This window comes from Rhinolophus sinicus, chromosome 16, assembly GCF_057876585.1.
Source record: "Rhinolophus sinicus isolate RSI-liver-muscle chromosome 16, RSI-T2T, whole genome shotgun sequence".
Taxonomy (NCBI): Eukaryota; Metazoa; Chordata; class Mammalia; order Chiroptera; family Rhinolophidae; genus Rhinolophus; species Rhinolophus sinicus.
In genome coordinates, this window is record NC_142516.1 from 52,385,572 (window position 1) to 52,408,346 (window position 22,775).

The 22,775-nt window shown below is 32.4% G+C and overlaps 1 protein-coding gene across 4 annotated transcripts in view; it reads left to right on the plus strand.

Moving 5' to 3' along the window:
• JAK2 (Janus kinase 2) overlaps window positions 1-22,775 on the plus strand; it is a 90,730-nt gene that overhangs the window by 42,089 nt on the left and 25,866 nt on the right. For 3 of the 4 annotated variants that reach the window (XM_019729753.3, XM_019729761.3, XM_074330467.2), the window contains exons 4-8: window positions 5,128-5,251; window positions 6,455-6,572; window positions 12,156-12,301; window positions 19,378-19,699; window positions 20,494-20,613. In XM_019729753.3, coding sequence (XP_019585312.1) covers window positions 5,128-5,251; window positions 6,455-6,572; window positions 12,156-12,301; window positions 19,378-19,699; window positions 20,494-20,613 — 830 coding nt within the window. The remainder of the gene's footprint in view (window positions 1-5,127; window positions 5,252-6,454; window positions 6,573-12,155; window positions 12,302-19,377; window positions 19,700-20,493; window positions 20,614-22,775) is intronic. The other variant, XM_074330468.2, reaches the window with a different exon arrangement.

Below are 22,775 nucleotides of genomic sequence, written 5' to 3' on the forward strand. Positions count from 1 at the left end.
GTTTTATTCTTATTATAAAGATGATGAAACACTAGAGAGATAAACTATCACAAGTTTTTTTACTTGTAAATGCCTGAACTCAGACTTAACTCGTATCTGACTCCAAGCTGATACTATATAACTAGGTTACCATTATTCAAACTGGGACACTTTTGAGATGAAAAGATATGTTGTTAATAATTAGGGTGGAATAGTACTCATAAATCAAAACTCTTTCAGTCCAGCCAGGTTATATTCTCATTCTGTCTGTAACTGTATGCTATATAGCACCTCTATTTTCTTTTCTGTATAACTACTTTAGCTCTGAGAGCATTTGAAAATGATCCCCCTGCCTATGCACATTTTATGTACTCTGCCTGCAATCACATAGACTTACATAGCTAAATCCTCATGTGCTTTCAGCTTATGTTTTACCTCTTCAGAAGCCTTCATTGAAGTCTTTACTCCACTTGGTCTCATGAGAAATTTTTTTTATCTCTTAAAAAAAATCAGAGGTTAAAATGATGAAGATGGATTTTATTAAAACAACAACAACAACAAAACTATTGTAATTGGGAAAGATACTCCAGTATACAAGTGGGCTTAATTCTGAATACTATCTGAACAAGTGGGGATTTATAGCTAAGGAGTCAGTTGGGTAGAGGCATGGTGAATGGAAAATTAATAAGAGGAAACTACAAGTCTGCGCGGATTCTGGCTGAACCAACCTAACAGGATACTTGCTCCAGGCAGGCCAAAGTGATCAGATATTACCTGGAGGATAGTAGAGAAGGGGAGTTTGAAATATCGAAGGTGGGGGATTTGTTGCTAAAGGAACTTAGCAGGATTGTTGCCAAAACTGATTCTGTAACGAAATACACAGATGGGCTTAGTTGGGTTCAGAGGAGCCTAACTAAAATTTGGTCAAGCAAGGAATCTTTGAATCTTTGTCACCTTTCCTCTGTACTTCTGTGTTTTCTTGTGGTCTTTACTACCATTGTACTTAACCTGTTAAATTGTAATTCTCCAAAGGCTTCTTTGTGTCATCTACATGGTAAGATTTTTTAAAGTTAGGCACTATTTTTCATTTTTGTATTTCCCATACCCATCTTGTGCTTGTCATAGTATAGAGACTCTGTTACTATTAGTGGAATGATGACTGTTCATGCTCTAGAATGATATGAAACTACCTTACAAATCTGGTAATGGCTTGGAAAAGAAGAAACACATTGAAATATAAAAATAAAAAGAATTTGGATTGTCATTTAGGAAAAAAAGGGAGTTAAAAATGACTGAAGTTTCTTTGAAGTCCTATCTTTTCAATATAAAATATATCTCAAATACAGTGTCACTGCCTTTTCTTCCTTTCTAGGACAACCCAATTAACATGAACTAAGAGAAAAATGAAATAAGTATTAATATATAATTGCCATTTTGAAATAAGATATCAGTGTGACTAAACATGACTATAAGCACTGTCCTTTGTTATTGCAGGGCTGATCTAACGATTTTCTTTTGGTGTGCACCCCCTTTTTCCAATCCCTTTGTGTCAATTTATATGGATACATTCATTTTCCTATTTTGATACCTATAATTAAGGCAAGGAGTCTTTCTTATGTTAACAAATCATTATTCATCATTTTTAAAAAATCCTGATGATTCATCAATATGAATTCACTTTTCCTGTAATCATGCTATTATTTGAAAGTCATGATATCGTCTTATTCTACAAAATATCCCTATCAACATAAGAACAAAAGTTCCATACCTAATTTTATTTGTACGATTACATTTAAGTTAAATGGTAGTTTTTTGTTAAAATTCTCTTCTCAGTATTTTCTCTTTCCAGGATAATCTTATAGTCAGGTCTTTTGTGGCCCTTTCCTGGGCAGTTTTACCTCCCACTGTGTCTCTTATGTACCTAGAACACTGGCTTTGTGGATAAAGGAGAGGTAGTAACTTCTAGAAAAAAGTAGTAGTATATGCAAGGCACAGAGACATGGGATTATGGTGCTAATTACTTGATTAGATGATGTTATTTAAAATTTTAAGTTTAAAATATTTTTCAATGCAGAATTCACCTGCATCAAAATGATATTCAGATAAAATAACTTTCTCAAATTATTTCAGTATCGTTATTTCATGTCAACTTATGGTTATTTTAAAGTTTAGTGAATGACAAGTCATCATTCTCCATAGTTTAAAGATGATTTATAGGTGAACCCTTATTTTGGTATTGATTAGTTTCTTTTTTTCCTGTCTTTTTGACCTGAGAGCTTATTTTTATGTAATAAATTCTTTAAAAGAAGAAATTTCTTCTCCACTGTACTCTTACCTTCCTTTGTCCTTAGTCCCATCCTGTTAACTAGAGCAATAGTCTCTTATGAATCCTTCCATAGTTTTCTCCATGATGGTATAATCAAATATGGACACATTATCCTGCTCTCCCACACACACACAGTCATTAGGATTTCAATGTTCTTGTTTTGTAAAATGGAATCATATTATATCCTCGTGTGCTTCTTGCTTTTCTCATGAATACATATATTGTAAAAAATTTATTCAAGCCAACTGCTTTTGCACTAACTCATTCTTTTATTTAATTTCATAATAACAACATGGATTATGCTACCACAATTTTTTATCTTCTGCACTTAAATTCATATTTTCTTATGAATATACTGCAGTTTTAGGAGTTCTTGGGAGAAATTGCTGGGTTTAAAGGTTATTTTAAATTTATATTGACATTGATTTCTCAGAATTATATCAATATTGCTCTCTCAGAAGCTGTACCAGTTTACATTTTTAGAAGCTTTGTAACACAGTACCCTTTTCACCACAATTAAATCGGCATTACATGTTATCATCCCTCTTGTTGTTTTTGCTAGCTGAATGGGTATAAAGTGGTATCACATAATTTTAATTTGCGTTTCCTTCAGTACTAGGTATTACCATCCTTTCGCATGTTTATTAGCTGTGTGGATTTGCTCTATGAATAACTTTTCCATTTTTGGGCTAATTTTTACTTTTTTATTTTGCCTTTTAAATTTTGATTTTTTATTATAAAATATTTCAAGCAACACTTTATATAGAAAAATGTCATACATATCAGTGTACTTACCACCCAACTTTTCGAATCCATAATTTTGCTATTTTATTGCAGATTTTTCACTAATATGTTATTGTGTTGAATTATTTTAATAGATTTTTCTAACTTAGCCATCTCTGCAATCTTAGGATGAGTAAACTTTAATTTTTAAAAGAAATATTGCTAGATTTGGTTTGCTAATATTTATTTTAGGATTTTTTGTGTCTATTTTGGTAAGTGAAATTATCCTTTTATGATGTCTTTGTCTAGTTTTGGTATCATTGTTAAACTAAACTCAAAATGTGTCAATATTTCTTTGTTTCTTTTTCTGTTCTCTGTAATTAAGATTGGAACTATCTTTCATGTTTGGTTGAACTCACATGTAAATTTCATCTGGCCTGATGGTGGTTTTTTCTTATTTTCTTCTTTCTCATTATTCTTTCTTTCTCTTCTTAATTTCTTCTCTTCTGTGTTTTTGTTTTTGTTTTAAGTAGATAGATTGTTTCTTTAATGGTTATAGTTCTTTCGAGGGTTTTTAAAAAATTGAATCCATTTTTAAAGCTGTATATTATTTAAATTGTTCATTTGCCTACATTTTCAAATTTATTGGGATAATTTATTCTAGCACTCTATTTTTGTCTTCATAACTTATACTTTAAAAAATTATCTGTTTATCTTTCCTTTTTTTCTTGATCAGACTTAACAAAGACTTGTTTATTTTATTAGTCATTGCAAATGATCAGCTTTTATTTTATTGATTCTCTTTATTAAATTTTTATTCTCTATTATTAATTTCTATTCTATCATGTCTTTCTTTCAGCTGTCTTTGGGATTACTCTGTTGTTTGCTAACATTGAGTTAGATAACTTAGATCAATCTGTTATTTTCCAATATAAGCAGTTTAAAGCTACAGTTTTCCCTCTTGAGCATCACGTTAGCTATATTTCATAATTTTTAATACATGATATTGATCATTATTCATTATAAATGCTTTTTAACTTCTGTTATAATTTCTCCTATGACCTGTGAGCTATTTGCAAGTATTTGTAAATACAAGAATGAATGCAAAGATACAGTTTAAAAGTTACTGAATGTTTTTATATGTAACTTATTGAAATCTTTACATATCTATGAGTACACAGTTGTTTTAATAATTTAAATAAAAATTTAAAATTTTTGTTGTCAATGTGTCAAGTTGTTGTCATGTTTGCCTACAGTGGAAAAGAATAAAAGTATTGCTAAAATAAAAATACTTTTATTTTCTTTGAGGCTTATGTTTTCCAATATATAGTACTAAAAAAAATTAAGTATTCATTTCTGATTTAAGTGTGATTAGAGAACATGCCATGTATGATTGATTATTCTCTGGCATTTTGGGAGACTTTTTTTTTTCGGAGACTGGTTTTTAATGTCCATATAATTGGTGTGTATATATATAATTGGTGGGTATATGTGTGAATTTTCTATGTGTACTTGGAAATAAAAGACATTGTGTGGCTTAGATGTTTTATATGCTTTTATAAAGTTCAGTGGCCTTCAACCTTTTGTTAATGTATAATAACTCCAAAAAATCTTTGAAAAAAATCACATGCCCTTGCAATTTAAGTTGACAATTAAAAATTTTCATTGTAAGTTTAAATAGTGCACAGAATATAATTCCTAGTATATTGTATAAAATTTAACATTTAAAATAAAGCTGTTTCAGTGTTCTTAAAAGTATCCAATGATTTCAAAATATTTTTGTTATTTGATGCTTTCATTATCAGTTAAAGCACACAAATTTGGATCAGCCTTTCTGTAGAGACAACTAAAATGTTGGATAATGTATTTTTAAAATCTGCTTGGAAGAATCCCAGCAATCATATTTTAAATATGTAAAATATAGGGGAGAAAGATACTTAATTAAGAATTCAGTTGTAAGTTGTGTTGAACCAAAATTCGACTGCTACTGCATTTTGTGCCTATTTTGAATTGTTACTTTAGACCCACTTCATATTATAGATGTTATGTGAGTGTACTTTCAACTATCCGTAATCATTTCTTTTCTGCTTCTTTCCCAGGAATCACACCTGTGTATCATAGTATGTTTGCTTTAATGAGTGAAACAGAAAGGATCTGGTATCCGCCCAACCATGTCTTCCATATAGATGAATCAACCAGGCACGATGTACTCTATAGAATAAGGTACTTTCTCCAGTAAAGTGGCTTATTTAATGGTAAAAGGACAAAGTGGGAGAAATTGTTGAATGTATTTTTTAATTGCAAGCACTTAATATCAGAGACCAAAACCAATTAACATTGAATCTTCTTATTTAAGACTCTGTTTCTCCACTATGGGAAGTGTACATACGTGACCTTTACCTAGAATGCTCTGAGAATAAACTGTTCTAGTGAGATGCTACTTTACCTCTTACGATTATAATTAAATTTTTAAAACGCTGAACATGGTTTTACCCACAAAATCCTAAATGTTTGGAGTATTGCCAGTTTACCAGGAAATTTGATGTTTTTTGCTCATCTCTTTTTTTTAATTACTTTTTTTAAAGTTGAAGTGAAGGAAAGATAAGATTTTGTCAGTGTTTATTACAGCCTCAAATGATAAGTGAATTTATTTTATAGTTTACGGTAACCTGTAATACCAATTTAGAGAAATCCATAGGTACTTTTCTACTCAAAAGGATAAAACAAATAAGTTTGATATGTGGCTCATGAAGTAGATCCATTCAACTCAGTCAGTGTTGTATGGTAAAAAAAGAACATGGACTCATTCATAATTTTAAAAAGAAAAGAAAAGGAAGCCTAATTAACTAAAATTCAGGAGAGACATCCTTACCATGATAAAGGGTATCTATAAAATAACACGTAACTAATAATATTCTAAAATAATAAAATCTTAGAAACAGTGTCTTTAAAATTAGAAATAGGGGAGAAACAAAGATAGCCATGATGACTGCTTCTTTTTAGGATTTAAGTGGAGTTCCTAAGCAGGGCAGTAACAAGAAAAAAAATATTTACTAATTGAGAACAAAGAAGTAAAAAGTCATTATTTGGAGATGATATGATTGTTAGCATAGAAAGTAACAAATCTACATGAATAATAGGCATAAATAATAAGCATATTTCTACATTTCTGTTTTCTATTATTCTACATTCTGTGCATGAAAGAAGACAGTATGTTGATTTTACACTTATGTTTCTTGTATTTTCTACCTGTATTTTTATTATGGTCTTATCCAGATTTCCTTTTGTTCCCTACTTGTATTTAATGTTATCTGTGTTTTCTGATCATGGGATAATACCTTTTTGTATACTGGAAGTGGTTATATATACACGGTATTTCTATTTGAATTGGTTGGAGGCTGATGGAATGTTTTCACTGTCTTATAGGTTTTACTTTCCTTACTGGTATTGTAATGGCAGCAACAGAACCTATCGGCATGGAATATCTCGAGGTGCTGAAGCTCCTCTTCTTGATGACTTTGTCATGTCTTACCTTTTTGCTCAGGTACGATTATATTACTAATACACGTATTAAATGATAAATATCTTGCTGTGTAGTGTACCTCTTAATCAGGAAAATCTTTATATATAGGAAAATTAATGTTCTGTCTTACACAGCAGGTGCAGATAGGAGTCTTTTATCACTAATTTTTAATCCCAGGTTTATGGATAACAGAATCTCTTTTATAAAGATTCCTTGAATTGGCTCTTCTGAATTTTCTTTTTTTAATTTTAGTGCTTTAGATTATTTTAAGGATTTCAAAATTTAGTTCATGAGTTTTACAGCATGATTCATGTAGACATATGTGTCTGGAATATAAGACAGTAAAATTTCTTTACAGAATTTTTAAAAATTCTTGAACAATTTTAGACTTAAATAGTGAGGAGTGAAGTATAAAGAAACTAGGTAACTGCATAAAAAGTGAGCTATTATAGTTTGTGTAGCTACTCATAGGCAGGTGGCTAGATGTTGACTCTTAGTCTGAGAGCTTTCTTCCAGTTATTTGTTTATTAATACTGTTATGTTAAATTTTTGTAGTGTTTTTGAGCATTTTGTAATGCTTTTTCATCTGTCACCTTGATTTAAGCAGTAATTGAACTGTTTTATCATTAAATAACTTTTGTTTTTATGTGCAAGAAGACTGAGGAGTAGAAACTAAAAAAAAAAGACATTAACGCTTTTGGGTAAACATATGTTTTTGGTATCCCCAAAAAGTGTCAGATTAAGGAGTTCTAAATCAGATTTGTTAATATCATAGGAAATAATCCCACAGTTCCTCATGGTTCACGTTTCTAAGACGTGTAGTAGGGCTAATTCAGTTTGTGAACAACAAATTGAAAAATATTTCTCTTTTGTGGTATGAGATCAGCCTACTTTTTTTTTTTTATTGTGGTAAGGTATACTTAATAAAATTTACCCTTTTAGCTATTTTTAACTGGATAGCTCAGTGGCATTAATTAAGTACATTCACATTATTTTGCCACCATCACCACCATCCATTGTCAGAACATTTTTTATCTTCCTAAACTGAAACTTCACACCTTAATCAATAACTCCTCATTCCCCTCTCCTCTGGCCTCTGGCTGCAAGCTGTCTGTCTACTTTCTGTCTCTATGAATTTCCCTATTCCAAGTACCTCATTTAAGTGGAGTTATACAGTATTTGCTCTTTTGTGACTGCCTTATTTCTCTTAGCATAATGAATTCAAGGTTCATTCATGTCATAGCGTATATCTGAATTTCCTTCCTTTTTAAGGCTGATTATTCCCTTCTACGTAGTACCACATCCATTTATCTGTTGATGGATACTTGGGTTGCTTCCACCTTTCTGCTCTTATAAATCATGTTGCAGTGAACATGGGTCTACAAATACCTTTTTGAGACCCTGCTTTCATTCTTTGGATATATATCTAGAAGTGGAATTCATTGAATCATATGGTAATTCTATTTTTATTTTTATCTTTTTTGAGGAACTGCTATACTGTTTTCCATAGCAGCTGCACCATTTTATATTCCTACTAGCAGTGCACAAGCGTTCCAGTTTCTCCACATCCTTGCCAGCACTTACTTTCTATTTTTTTTTTTTTTTGACAATAGTGATTCTGACAGATGTGAAGTGTTATCTCATAGTTTTGATTTCATTTCCCTAATGATTAGTGATGAGTATTTTTTTGTAAGCTTGTTGGCCATTTGTATATCTTCTTGGGGAAATTTCTATTGAACTCCTTTGCCCATTTTTTAATCAAATTTGGTTTTTTTATTGATGAGTTATAAGTATTCTTTATATATTCTGGATATTAACCCCTTATCAGACTATATATTTGCAGGTATTTTTCTCCCATTCCATAGGTTTACTTTTCACTGTGTTGATTGCACCCTGTGGTGTGCAAAAGGTTTTCATTTTTATATAGTCCAATTTATCTGTTTTTTTCTTTTGTGACCTGGGCTTTTAGTGTCATAGTCAAGAAATTATTGCCAGATCCAACATCATGAAGCTTTCCCCCTATATTTTCTTATCAATGTTTTATGTTTTAGCTGTTACATTTGGGTCTGTGGTCCATTTTGAGTAAATTTTTGTATATGGTGTAAGGTAAGGGTCCATCTTGATTCTTTTGCATGTTGATACCAAGTTTTCGCAGCACCATTTATTGAAAAGACTCTCCTTTCTCTACACTGAATGCCCTTAGTATTCTTTGTCAAAAATTATTCATCCACCAACCAAATTTTATTCAGCTTCCTTTGTTTCAATAGCCATTAAAAAAAAGAGAGAGAGATGGGCTTTTGAGAATAGTACCATGTGAGGTTATGACTTTCTGCTGCTTTTATGATTGTATTATTTCATATATGCTGCAGAGCTGATCTATTTTGGTGGCATGCTAATTAAAGTCCCATTAATAAGGCAATTTTCCTAAACTAATCATTCAGTTACTTTACCCTAATATTAATATTATGATACATTTTTGGTCTAGAAAAATTATGGATGATTTCCAATTTTGTCTTTCTAGGAGGGATTTTCATATTTAGGACAGAAAAATAAATTTTTCCCCCTTTCTTTCACCTCTACCCTGCCCACTCCGGTTCAAGCCATTCAGTCTAGTTGTGTAGGGCACAGCTCCCTGGCTCATGCTGGTATTATGAGCCTTGTGCTCCCCCCACAGCAGCAGCCCGCATCTCACGCCAACCTCCGGTTGCTCATGGCAGCCCAGCTCCAGGGAGAGCCGTTGTTCACAATCTTAGTTGTGAACTAAGGGCTCACTGGTCCATGTGGAAATCGAACCGGTGACCTCGCGGTGCTCCAACCACCTGAGCCACCAGGCCGGCCCAGAAAAATAATTTTGTAATGGAATCCTAAATGGTGTCTGGACAGTACCACATGCAGTTTTGTATTTATTAATGTTTCAACTTCTATAAATCTGTGCCCAGAAAATAAAAACAAAAGGTTGTAATAAGCTTATTCTCCAAGTGTACTGATACTAGGTTAGACTGTATGCATATTAGAGACTAATTAAAACAAATTTGACCAATGACAAAAGAAAACAAATTTGACAAATGACATTCTGAAGAGTAAGAATATGTTGACGTTTGAAAATAACTAAAAAAAATAGTTCATCCACTAAACTGTCTTTAGAGTTTTTAAGACAGTACTGTAAAAAGGTAGATTTGGAACAGGTAAGGAAATAAAAAGCAAAAACTAAGCTGCCCTTTTTAAATTCATTTTTTCTGAGGATTGTTTTTATATCACCAAATATAGCCACTCGGGAAATAAACTGCTGCCATGTGAACATCATTTAATTAATTCATATATATTCAGCCAAAAAAATGAATATTTACTCTATGTTCTTTCTTTCACTAATTTCTTATTTTGTGATTATAACTGTTTTCTTATTTTTCTGGCTGAATGCAGATACAAATTCTTGGTTCAAATATTGTCAGCTACCCAGATGACAAACTTTTTCTACAGTTTTAATTACACGAAAATTTATTGGTACATTCTGTGATGGTTAAGGAAAGCTAATTTAAAATACAGTGGTACCTGGGTTTTTGAACGTAATCCGTTCCGGAAGACTGTTCGAGTTCTGAAATGTTCGAAAACCGAGGCACGGTTTCCCCATAAAAAGTAATGCAAAATGGATTAATCTGTTCCAGACCTTTAAAATCAACCCCTAACACTGCAAATTTAGCATGAATTTTACTATCTAATGATACCATAGATCCATAAAATTTATGGTATTCATAAACCAAAATGTTCGTCAATGGAGACGTTCGAAAACCAAGGTACTACTGTAATATGCTTTGGTATTTGGGACTGTATTACATTTGTAACTTTTCTCTAATGGATATATATTATCTTCTTAGTGCTGCTTTCACTGATTTTCATATTTGTGTTTTTTTCTGGGCATGAGTTGCACAGAATATCTTCATTAACAAAACTTATTTTCCACTAGTCCAATATAGTATATGGAACCAAGAGCAAACTATCAAAAACAATCTACCTGGCTATCAGTTATCAGGAGCACCTCTTAATCAGAATAACTTACTTCCCCATTTTCAAAAAAATGGTGAAGTAACTGTTTGAAATTGAGCAAAAAGAAATCCAGCTCCTTCCTGGAATTAATTTTTCATTACCAACATTTAGGCCTTTGTTTTGGTAATAATGGTTATTTCACTGTTTGTGCCTTTTAACTAATATAGTTTGTTTTCTTATACTAAAATGTTTTATAATTAGTTAATAGAAAGTTAACAAATTTATGTGCATATTTATTTCTTTTAATAAAATTACTTTAAAGAATTTATGTAAAACTTTAATTTCATAAGTTATCATATCAAAAGAAGGGAAATACATACAAATAATATACAAGAAGGCTCTATATTTCTCTTAACCAGTTTAAAACCTTGGTTAAATAATGGTATTCCAGCTATTATAGCTCTTACCTTTCTTAAAAAGAAAATTGCTGCTTATTTATTATTATTAATTTGTCTTATTAAGAATATTGGTGCTGTTTATGTCCTATCCTTTCCTTTCTCCCATTACATGTTTGATCTGATTTTATCCATATCCCTAAATCATCCAGATCAAAATCTTGGAACTTCTGTTTTTCCCTTTCCTTCATTCTTTATGTATAATTACAAAGTTATCAATGTTTTAGACTCTTTTAATGTCTTCTGTTTCCTACATCAGGTCCTTATTAGCTCATATCTGAATAATTACAGCAACCTCTTAAAGAGTATCCCTGAATACACTTGATGTTCTTAAAGCACTTCTGTCATTGCTGCTTCTACCAATGTTGTTTTAAGAAAAGATGCTTTAAGAAAATGATGCCTTCAGACAATGGTTCTCTATTGATTCTAGGATCAAGTCATTCAAGGATTCCTGCAGTCTGACTCTAACTTTTACAAATTTTAATCCACACTATTTTTTCATAAATTGTCTGCCCCAACGAAACTGGTTTGAATCTCTGAACATGCCTTGTCCTTTGTTCTTGTTATTCCTTTTATTTCCTCATCCTGTTTTGTGTCCGTTAAAGAGTACTTCATCTTCAAAGAATATATGAAATATAAAATTTTCCACGAACCCTTCCCTGATTACCCAACTGGATGTAATGCTGAAGTATCTGTTGTCTGGCCCTCACTATACAATATCTGGCATTATAAGTTTCTGTTTACGTTGTTTCACTTCTCTACTAGATTTCAGTCTCTTTGAAGGCTGAGACCACATCTTATATTTATTTGTATCCAATACAGTCCTTAGTATAAGGCTTTGAATGTATTTGGAACTCAGTACATATTTAATTAATATCTTTTAATTTAAGTAGTTTTGATATAGAAGATACAATTTGAAGATATAAGTGGTGAAATAGGTTGATATCATATGTATTCTCTAGTTGGGAACCCAATTTCAATCAGTTTCCATTTGTAAAAGAACTTTCACTAAAATTTTATGGCAAAATGATTGAAAATCGAAGGACTTCATGTACTTTTGAAGTACGTATGTTCTGGAAATCGCATTGTAGGTTAAAATGCTGTAGTAGATTAAAATGTGATAGTGAAACTTATGAGCTGTTTCCTTCTAAATATTTTTTTCCTTTAGTGGCGTGATGATTTTTTGCATGGATGGATAAAAGTACCTGTGACTCATGAAACACAGGAAGAATGTCTTGGGATGGCAGTGTTAGATATGATGAGAATAGCCAAAGAAAAGGATCAAACCCCGCTGGACATCTACAGCTCTATCAGGTAATTTTCCTATGCAAATCCATATACATAAATGGGACCTGTTGGAACTTTTATGTAATGTATTTGTATTTTCTATGTTTGCCTATACTTTTTGAGTTTATAATAATTGAAATTCATATGGGTAACTTTTCTTCCTTGCGTACAGCACATACTTTGTGAAATAAAAGAAATGATTTTTTCTTTTCTTCCATGTTTAAACCAAACAAAGAAGTTAAATATGTAAACAGAAAATTATAATGTCAGATACTATATACTGAGGGCCACAAACAGGTACTTCAGGATTATATCCAGTTGGGGTAATCAGGGAAGGGTTCATGGAAAATTTGATATTTCATGTATTCATTGAAGATGAAGTAATTTCTGATGGACAGTTTTGAGATATAATTGACATACACCATTGTATAAGTTTAAGGTGTGCAACATAATGATTTGACTCACATATATCATGAAATGATTACCCCAATAAATTTTGTTAACATCAATCATCACATAGATAGTAGGAAAAAAAGAGAAAGAAAAACATATTTTTTCCTTGTGATAAGAACTCTTAGGATCTACTGTCTTAAAAACTTTCATATGTATCATTCAGCAGTATAAACTATCGTCATCATATTGTACATTACATCCTGAGTAGTATTTATTTATCTTATAACTGAAAGAAATTATCAAAAGAGTTGGTGTACTATAGGACAATACCATAGGTGTTCAATACATATTCATTATTTGATTCATTTGTTCTGAGAAGGCTAGGTAATGTCAGAGGACAGGAAAGAGTACCTGGAGGCATAATTTCTGCCAGCAGATTCTCAAACTGTCTGTATAAATAATTCTGAACATCTCTTAAGCGTGTCCATATTTTCTTGAATTAATATCACCTGCTAAAATGAAAGATTTTGGGGCCCTAACCCAAAAATTTGGATTCAGTAAATCTGAGGTAAAGTCCACAAATACGAGTTTTTACAAGTGCTCCAGGAGATTTGTTTTTAATTTTAGCTCTATTGAGATAAAATTGACATAAAGTTGCAGAATATTTTAAGTGTTCATCATGGTCATTTGATATATGTGTAAAGGATTTCCACTTTGTAGTTTAGTTTATTAACACATCCATCACCTCATCTATTTATCTTCTTTTGTTGTCTTTTTTTTTTTTGGTGAGAACATTTAACTCTTTAGCAAATTTCAGTTATACATTACAGTGTTGTAAGTTATAGTCACCATATTGTATATTAGATCCACAGACTTTATTCATCTTACGACTGGTTCCACAGATTCTTGTACAGATCCACACTCCACATTCTCCAAATTATTCTTCTGCAGTTGAATTTTGACAATCATGCCAAATATAATTTTTGAAACATTTTTAAAGCTGTAGCCCAGCTTTAAATGGCTGTAAAACTTCTACTCTTTTTAAAGGTATATATGAATATGAATATATATAAGAATACTTTTTTAAGTTCAAAGTCTAAATATGTGTTTTACATATTACATACTTACCAAATGAAAAGCTTGAAGATGTCATGAATCTAGTTAAGACTCCCTTTATTCCTTGAACTCCTCTCAATAATTGACTTCAATCGCTCCTTTCCTGAGTAACTTCAAAATAGTTCATATGCGATTTGCAGGGTATCAATTTCTGTTTCCCTCTTTGGTTTTAAGTATTCTTGTTTTGTTTTCCGATGTCTGTTAAACCTTAACCTAAAGGTGTGGGGGCTTTGATTTCAGGAACTCACTAAGGAATCTAGAAGATTCGAAAGCCCAAAGTTAAAACAAAAACATTTGTTTCCACTAAGGTTTTGATCTCTATTAAAAGGCAGACAGACACTCCTCAGGATAGTAACTCATTTATTTGTTCATTAATTCACTCATTTATTAGCTCTTTATTAAATACCTGCTCTATGCCAGACCATAGGAGAACAGAGTCAAGGGAGGAGTATCTTACATATCATTAAGAGAAGCTGAAGGAGTTGAAGGGAACACAGTTGAACTGAGAAGCTTTGAACTACTGAAGATTCCCTTTATAAATATGAAGCCATCTCTAGCTTACGCTATGGCGGGAGACTTCTGTTTTGGAATCATGATATTGTCCAAAGTCTTGGCACGGTCTTCTTGTGTAGCTTGTGGTTTCTTTGAGGTCAGGAATCATGTCCTCTGTTCTTCTCCCTACATTATTTAGTCTAATGTCCTAAACCCAGTGAATGTTGAGTAATTGTGTTTCTCTGGTTCTCTCAACCAGAATATAAGTGCATCTGCAAAATGCTGCATTATTTTTTTTATTTTACTTTTAAAATTTTACACATACTAATATTCATTATAAGGTTCCATGATATTTTAAAACAGCTTTATTGAGATATAATTCACATACCATACAGTTCACCCGTTTAAAGTGTACAATTCAATATTTTTTTATTGTTGAGTTGTAAGGTCTCTTACATATTCTGGATACAAGTTATCATTTATATGATTTGCAAATATTTTTCCTATTCTGTGGATTGTTTTTTCACTTTCTTGAAAGTATCATTTGCAGAACAAGAGTTTAAATTTTGAAGTCTAATTTATCTATTTTTTTTTGTCTCTTATACCATGATATTTTGGTATTAGATGAATAATTTATGCCTATCCTGAACAAAAACATGCCTGCTTGCTTGCCTTCTTAATATAATTTAACTCACTGTTTCCTGAATTCTCATTTAGTGCTCATTTCTGAGAAATAGCCAAGCTCTACTCAGTGTTAAAATACTCAGGACTGATGGGAAAACAGATATGAAAACAGCATGATTAGTTTTTGGCAGAGTTAAATAAACTGCTTTGTTCCCAGAACGACCCAGTAGGGTGTGGATCTCTGATTAGTATAACTAAATACATATTCCTTCCCAGAGTAAAAAAATAAAAAATAAAAATGTGAGTTGCATCTCTTTGTGTCTGTGTGTGTGTTGTGTCTCGGTGTGTCTATGTCTGTGAGTACGTGCCTCCATGTTTGTATATGCACCTGCATATATGTGTTTGTGCATGTGTATGTATTAGGTACTCACTCCTTTGTATTCCATTCTCCTAATTGGCTATTGTAGCTTAGGTGTTGGAGTTCAAAAAGTGAAGGAAATGAGTAGGATTTTTCTGTTTTCATTCTTCATCTGGTCCTTAAAATCCTAAATTTGCTAAGGGGTGGGAAGAGGACAACTGGAGAATGGAAAGTTTAAAGGAGACTGCTGAATTTGCAAACACTAGGCCGGGGCCAAGGACACTGGCAGCTGAGCTCCATAACCTCATATCACTAGACTACCTTTCTAAACAACTAAGCAAATACTGGATCTCCCAGTGACCCACTCCAATTGTAATAATAAGTTGAAGATTTCACTTTATAGTACAAAATATAGTATAGTTTCTAAGGAAAGGCTCAATTTCAGAGCCTTTTAGAACCTTTATCTTAGGATTCTTTAAACACTTAATATACGAAAAGCGTTAGGACAAATGTTTTTATGCTTTAAGAGTTAACAACTTGTGTCTTTTGAAAAATTGTAGTGTTTCTAACAGGTCTGGTTCTGACAACATGACAATGAAGTGTATTCACCACATTCAAAGACCACACACTCCTATGGTATTCCCAAAGGATGGATGTGTGGTCCTTTATTCTAGGAATCAAAATGGAAAGCCCTGTTGTATGGTGTTATCTTAAACTCCTCTTTTTATCTTCAAATAAGTTTTCCAAAGCCTTATTAATAAATCAAATAGCCATTGGTGTTTATGTAAATTGCATTCCAAATTTAGTAATGCTCTTGGTAACTAATGTTTTTGACAGAAGTAGATCAAGGAGGAATCATTTGCATTCTGTTTGTATTTTTGAGTCTTCAGTGTTTTTCCTAAACTTACTGAGGCTCTCCTATGTGCTATCCAGACTTGTATTAAATTTTATTGTTTAGTTACACATATATAATTGTTGTGAAAAGGAACAGAGTGTGACTTTTGAGACCCGAAAAATTATTTATTTATTTGTTTGTTTGTTTGTTTGTTTAATTAAAGTTCATTGGGGTGACAACTGTTAGTAAAGTTACATAGGTTTCAGGTATAAAATTCTGTGATACATCATCTATATATCACATTGTGTGTTCACCACCTAGAGTCAGTTCTCCTTCCATTACCATATATTTTGTAAAAGGGATCAAAAATAGGTAGAATTTAATGGGTAGAGAGAGGTGAGTGATGGAGAGTAGGGTTGATGGCAAAGGCCTTGTAGCAGAAGGGAGCATAGGAAGACTGAAGAGAGTCAGTATGGCTAGAGCTCAGAGTCAATAGATGAGGCAAGAACTAGACCATGTAGAACCTTAGTCAAGTTGACAAGGCTAAGAACACTACGAAACCATGCAAGGGTATTAGGCAAAGTGAAGTGATTAGATTTGTGTTTTTCAAAGATCCCCATGACTCCAGTGTAGATAACTAATCAGAGGGTGGTAAGAGTAAATGGAAATGCGGATTGATCAGAGAGAGTAAGGCCAGTGCAGTGGTGCCTCCAGGAGATGCAGTTGAATGGGTTAGTAATGAGAAAAATGGGCAAGTGCGAGAACTATTTAATAGGTAAAATCAAGGGAACATGGTGATGGATTGAAAAATGGGGGTTGAGGGAGAAGGTGGTGTAAAGGGTGATTCCTGGGATTCTGGAGTTTGTAGAAGTGGTGCTGGTTACTCAGGGAATGTTGTAAGAGGATCTCGGGAGGATGTCAGGGGGATTCCTCAGTTTGGTTTGACACACTGAGGAGCTTTCGGGACATCCAAATGAAATGGGTAGATTGACTGGACTGGAAGATAAGGGTCTGGAGCTTAGAGGTCTGGGCTAGAGAGAGCCATATCAGAGTTGTTTGCATATAGAGTATCTAGACAGAAAGAGAATATGTGTGGATAAGAAGAGAGCCCATAGTTAAATCTTGAGGATGTTCAACATTTAGTCACCAGGTAAAGAGGAATTAACCTGTAAAGAAGATTGAGAAGGAGCAGCCAAAGAGATGGGAATAAAATCAGGAAAGCTACGGAGAGAGAGTTTCAAGGAGAAAATGATCAACAGTGTTGGATGCTTCTGAAAAATTACAAGAAAAATAAACACGGGAATTCAGTTTTAGCAACATGGAAGATTTTCCTGATTTTAGCAAGAGTAGTTTCTATGGAATGATGGAGTGTAAGCCAGATTGGAGTGAGTTGAAGAGTAAATGAAAGGCAAGAAAATGAAAATGGCTGTATAAACTCTTTCAAAAAGAGGCCTGATAGGCTGTAGCTAGAGGGAGATATAGGGTAAAGAGATTTTACATTTAAGATGAGAAGACCATTAGTATTTTTAAAATGTATGGATAGAAGAGACATAAGTAGAGTAAGGCTTCAGAGGGCAGATGTGTGTTAGCACATGTCAAAGAACTAGCTTTAACTGGCAGGTTTATACCTCATTTATTATAGCAGGAGGGAAAGAGGAGAGAATGAGTGCAGATGTATATAGGTTTGCTAGCAGGATATTAAAGGAGCTCTGCTTAAAGAAGCTTTTTTTAGAGAAAGAGATGAAGTCATTTGCTGAAAAGTGAGGAGGAATGTAGCTGAGGTTTGAGGCTGAACAAGGGTAGGAGGTTTGAGGAAATTGGAGGTTTGACATAATTGTGGGACTTGGGAACATTAGTTGAACAGAGAAATATTATAAAAGTGATGGTAGAGAGGAAAGCCTATTTGAAATTGGTGATTATAAATTTATAATGCAACACATCTACCTTGTCAAATGGCTCTCCAACAGCTCTGGCTACTTGAGTGCAAAACAGAGAGTTCCTTCAGTTTGGGGGACTGGGGGGTGGGAAAGATCTGATTTGTTTGTAATCTTTGTTGATACCCATGGAATAAATACTCTCTTCATGGCCAGTTTCGAGGTATCAACCTGACGTCACTGAATGCAGAATGGGGAAGAGATGAGCAGTAGCAAACCCTTTCCACCATTCACATATGATAGACTTACATAACCTCAAAAGAGTAGTTAGTTAATAAAATACAAAATAAGCCTTGTTAAATGTAAAATAATTAGGAAATGATATGTTTTGAGTACTTAATACCTATATTTTTAATATAATGTATTTATTTATAGGTTTATATAACTTAAATTTTAATGAGGGCTATTTAACAATCAGCTCGAAGTAATTCTTAACATGTGATAATAAGCTCTCAGCATGAGCCAGCTCCAGCATTGGCTGTAAATACTCAAATACCATATAGTATGATAAATGATATTGTGGAGTGGTGCACAGAATACTGTCAGACAAAATGGGGAGCATCTAATGTAGTTATAGAAGTCCAGAAAGGTTTCCTTTGATGATGCTTGAGCTGAGACTTGTAGAATGAATTAAGAGCTAACCAGATAGGATATGGGTGATGGGAAGAGGTTTTAGCATATGTGAAGGCTTGGAAATTTAATAGAGTGGTACCTTCAGAAATAAAATGTTTTTCATTTGTCAGATATTTGAGCAGGAGGGAAATAAATTACTTACCTTTTTTAGGATATTTCACATAGAGATGGAAGTACGAAAGAGTCAGAACATTTCCAAATGGAATTGTTTCGATTGCAGAAGCATTATTAGGAGTTATTGAACCTGGCCTAAGAAAATAATGTATGCAAAAGAAGTATGTTAGCATAAGGAACAACAGTAGCATTCAACACAATGTAACAATTTCCAGAATTTAGATAAATACTTGTGTACAGGATTGTAGGAAATATTTGCAACACAGTGCCAAAAAAAAAAAATAAATAAGGTATGTAAGATAATCAGAGAAAACAAATTTTTAGACTCCATTATTAATTAGACTAACTTTTCATTTCATTAGGGGAAATAAATTAACATCTGCTATTCTAAAACATGTTAACTCAGAGAGAATTTGTATATGTATTCACATCATTAAAGGAAACCTTAAGGTTTTATACCTTGTGGATGGTGACTGTCACATTTCTCCAGTGTGTGCTGTTGCACTTACGTATCACAGAGAAAGGTAGCAATTTCTCTTTTAATTTTGTTTTAGAATTATATTCCAATTTGGTTTGTTTTTCTGTGTGTGCTCTTCATCCCTAGCTACAAGACATTCTTACCAAAATGTGTTCGTGCAAAGATCCAAGACTATCATATTTTGACAAGGAAGCGAATAAGGTACAGATTTCGCAGATTTATTGAGCAGTTCAGCCATTGCAAAGCCACTGCCAGAAACTTGAAACTTAAGTATCTTATAAATCTGGAAACTCTTCAGTCTGCCTTCTACACAGAGCAATTTGAAGTAAAAGAACCGGGAAGAGGTTCTTCAGGTGAGGAGATTTTTGCAACCATTATAATAACTGGAAACGTTGGAATTCAGTGGTCAAGAGGGAAACATAAAGAAAGTGAGACACTGACAGAACAGGTAATCCTTAATGATATGTTCTCATTCTTTGTTAATTTAAATAGAATGGCAATAGAAGCAAAGTAATTTTAGTTATTTGAAACATGGTCTTGTATTTTTATTCTCCTATTGATAGAAGTGTTAAGTTTTTAATGGTGTGAAGCCATCAAGGTCATATTTGTAGTTCTTTTCTGATTGTTCTTAAATGATTTTGTATTTAATTCTTTCTGACAAAATAATTAGTATTGGTGTTCTTATAGTTTCAGAAAAGGTATGAATTCTAACAGTGATTTTTAAGGTAGTTTTGTTTCCTTTTTTCTTTTACTATTACTATTACTGATACAGGAGTCACAATCATAAAATTTAATTACCTAGAAAAGATTAATTTTGATTGATTTTATGATGATGTATACCTGTTAAATAATTTAGTTTGTCTTAAGTTTGCATTATAAGTTTTAAGTTTGTTCATGTCTGTGTTGTTCTTAGATTGTTATTAGAGATTTAAATTTTTCCATCTTCATTCTTTGGTAGTTAGAACTTTTAATTTTCTGGCAATGGTTCCTAGTAATGTTGATTGGATTGAAGTGTACTAGAGTGCACTTAATGCTCTCATTTTTAAGTCAAAGCAAGATATAGTATAATCTTAGGGTTAGATCATTGGGGGGAGAGAATCCTATTTAATGCTTATCTACTGCTATCAGTACTTTTTTTATTTTAAAGAATCTGTTATGAAGGTTAGCTCCTTTATAAGTCTTGTTTTAAAAATGACTCCATAGATTCTACCAGTTTTTAACTTGAAATGCTCTTAATTATAGGATTTACAGTTATACTGTGATTTTCCTGATATTATTGATGTCAGTATTAAGCAGGCAAACCAAGAAGGCTCAAATGAAAGCAGAATTGTAACTATTCATAAGCAAGATGGTAAAAACCTGGTAAGTTTGCTTTATGACTAAATCATAGTTTTGTTGTTCAGTTGTTAGAAATAAGTATTTGAGAATCTTAATACTGAAGTTATTTTCTTGTAGGAATTTTGATTATAGTTTTAAATATAGCTGTAAACATAAATATCAGTTTAGTCAGCTTTTTTATTACATCTAGCTTTTTGTATCACTACCAACACTATCTTCCCAGAGTTTCTTGTACATTCATATGTTTTTCACTCATTTTTATGATCAACAAAGCACCAGTTACTTTTTCTTGCCACTCTGGCCGGTGTTCCCTGTTGTAGTACTCATTCCAGACTATAACCTTTTTTTACCAATATAGGTGTACATACCAGTCAGACTGCCTAGTTAAAGGAAAGAAAGAAACCAAAACAATACTATCAGGAATTTATGTAACAAAATGTAAACCAATCCCAGGTCAGCTCTACCTAAGCTGTAAGGCATGATTGACTCTAAAAGATTTAACCCTTTTTCTTTAAATAGCTTCAGAAATCCCACTTCTTTTAATTGAAAGGAAAGAAATGAATTCCTTGTACTCTGCTCTTAAATTTCTTATTTGGCTCTGTTTTCTTTTTAACTCAGATATTTCTTGACTTCCTGGTTTAAACATCATGTTAATTAATGCTATTTGTTCGTTTAACTTAAGTATCTGTATATACCTCTGTGACCATTTTAGGTTTATATGCGTATTATCAAAGTTATAACTAACTTGCAACTCATTTTAGTCAACTTGCAACTCATTTTAGTCAGCACGCTTTCCTGTTCTTAAAGATATTATTAACAGTGTGCACCTATTCCCTACTAGACTATGAGCTTCTAGAAGGTAAGGATCATATGTTTTTGTGTGTTTTTACTCCCTGCACCTTGTGCAGTGCTCTAGGGCCTAGTTTAGTAAAAACTTGATAGGTATTTCATGGATCAATGAAAGGATAATTAATAATTATCAACCCCAATGTGGAATTTATTGAAGAAATATTTACTCTATAAATATCACAAATGTACATGTGTATTCTATAAAGAGTTTAGTGATGCTAATGTGAACATCCTATAGTAACGTAAAGAACTTCTTTATGGGATATTCTTTGGACTTGGCCTTATTTTAAGCCTCTAATACAGAGAGATTAAATAACTTTCCAAGGTCACAGTGTTAGTTAAGTGACAGGGCCTGTGTAAACCCAAATGCATGATTTGATAACCTAAGCTCTTAACTGTGATACTACCTTGTTTGTTGAGGATTCCTAAAGCTCCTTAAAATACTACTTTGACATTTTGTTGGAATTGCTCTAAAAATTAATTTGGGAAGAATTGACATTTCCTTACCATATTACATTTTCTATTTTAAGGATACCTTATATTTCACCTTGTATCAAGTATGATTTTTATGTTCTTCAGTAACTTTTGATAGTTTTATTTATATTGATATATCATGTTTCTTGCTGAATTTTATTCATGATATTGTATGCTTTTTCTGTTATTTATGAGGGTTAAGAACTTTTTCTTATTTTTCTGACAAGTTATTGCTAGATAGAAGAATAATTAATTTTTGCTTACTATTACATTTTCCAGTCTGTTAGTAGGTTAATTACACTTTTTTTTATTATTCGTTTGCTCTTTATTCTACTGTTATTTTTCTTTCTTTTTATCTTTAAAAAAATATGGTAAAATACACTTTTCATAAAATTTAGCATCTTGATCTAGCAATTCCATTTCTGGTATATATATCTGAAGGAAACAGAGTCACTGTTTTGAAGAGATATCTACATCCCCATGTTCATTGCCATATCCTAGGATGTAATCAGTCTTTTAATTTTTTTGTCAAACTGATAGACAGAAATTTCTGTCCTGTTGTTATATTGCATTTCCTTAATTAAAACTTGAGATTGAGCAATTTCTCATGTGTTTATAAATCAGCTGTTTGTATTTCTTCTTCTGCGGATTGCCTTTTCATATCCTTTGACTAGTTTTCTTTTCTGTTTTGAACTGATTTATGGCTTTTATTCCTTCAATGCATATTGGGTATTAATCCTTTGTTGTACAGGTTTGCAATTCTACAAGTCTTTTAACATTGTTTACGGTATCTTTTACAGTATGTGTTTTTATGGCCTAATTGTATTAGTTAAATACCTTTTATAGTTCAAATACATCACACA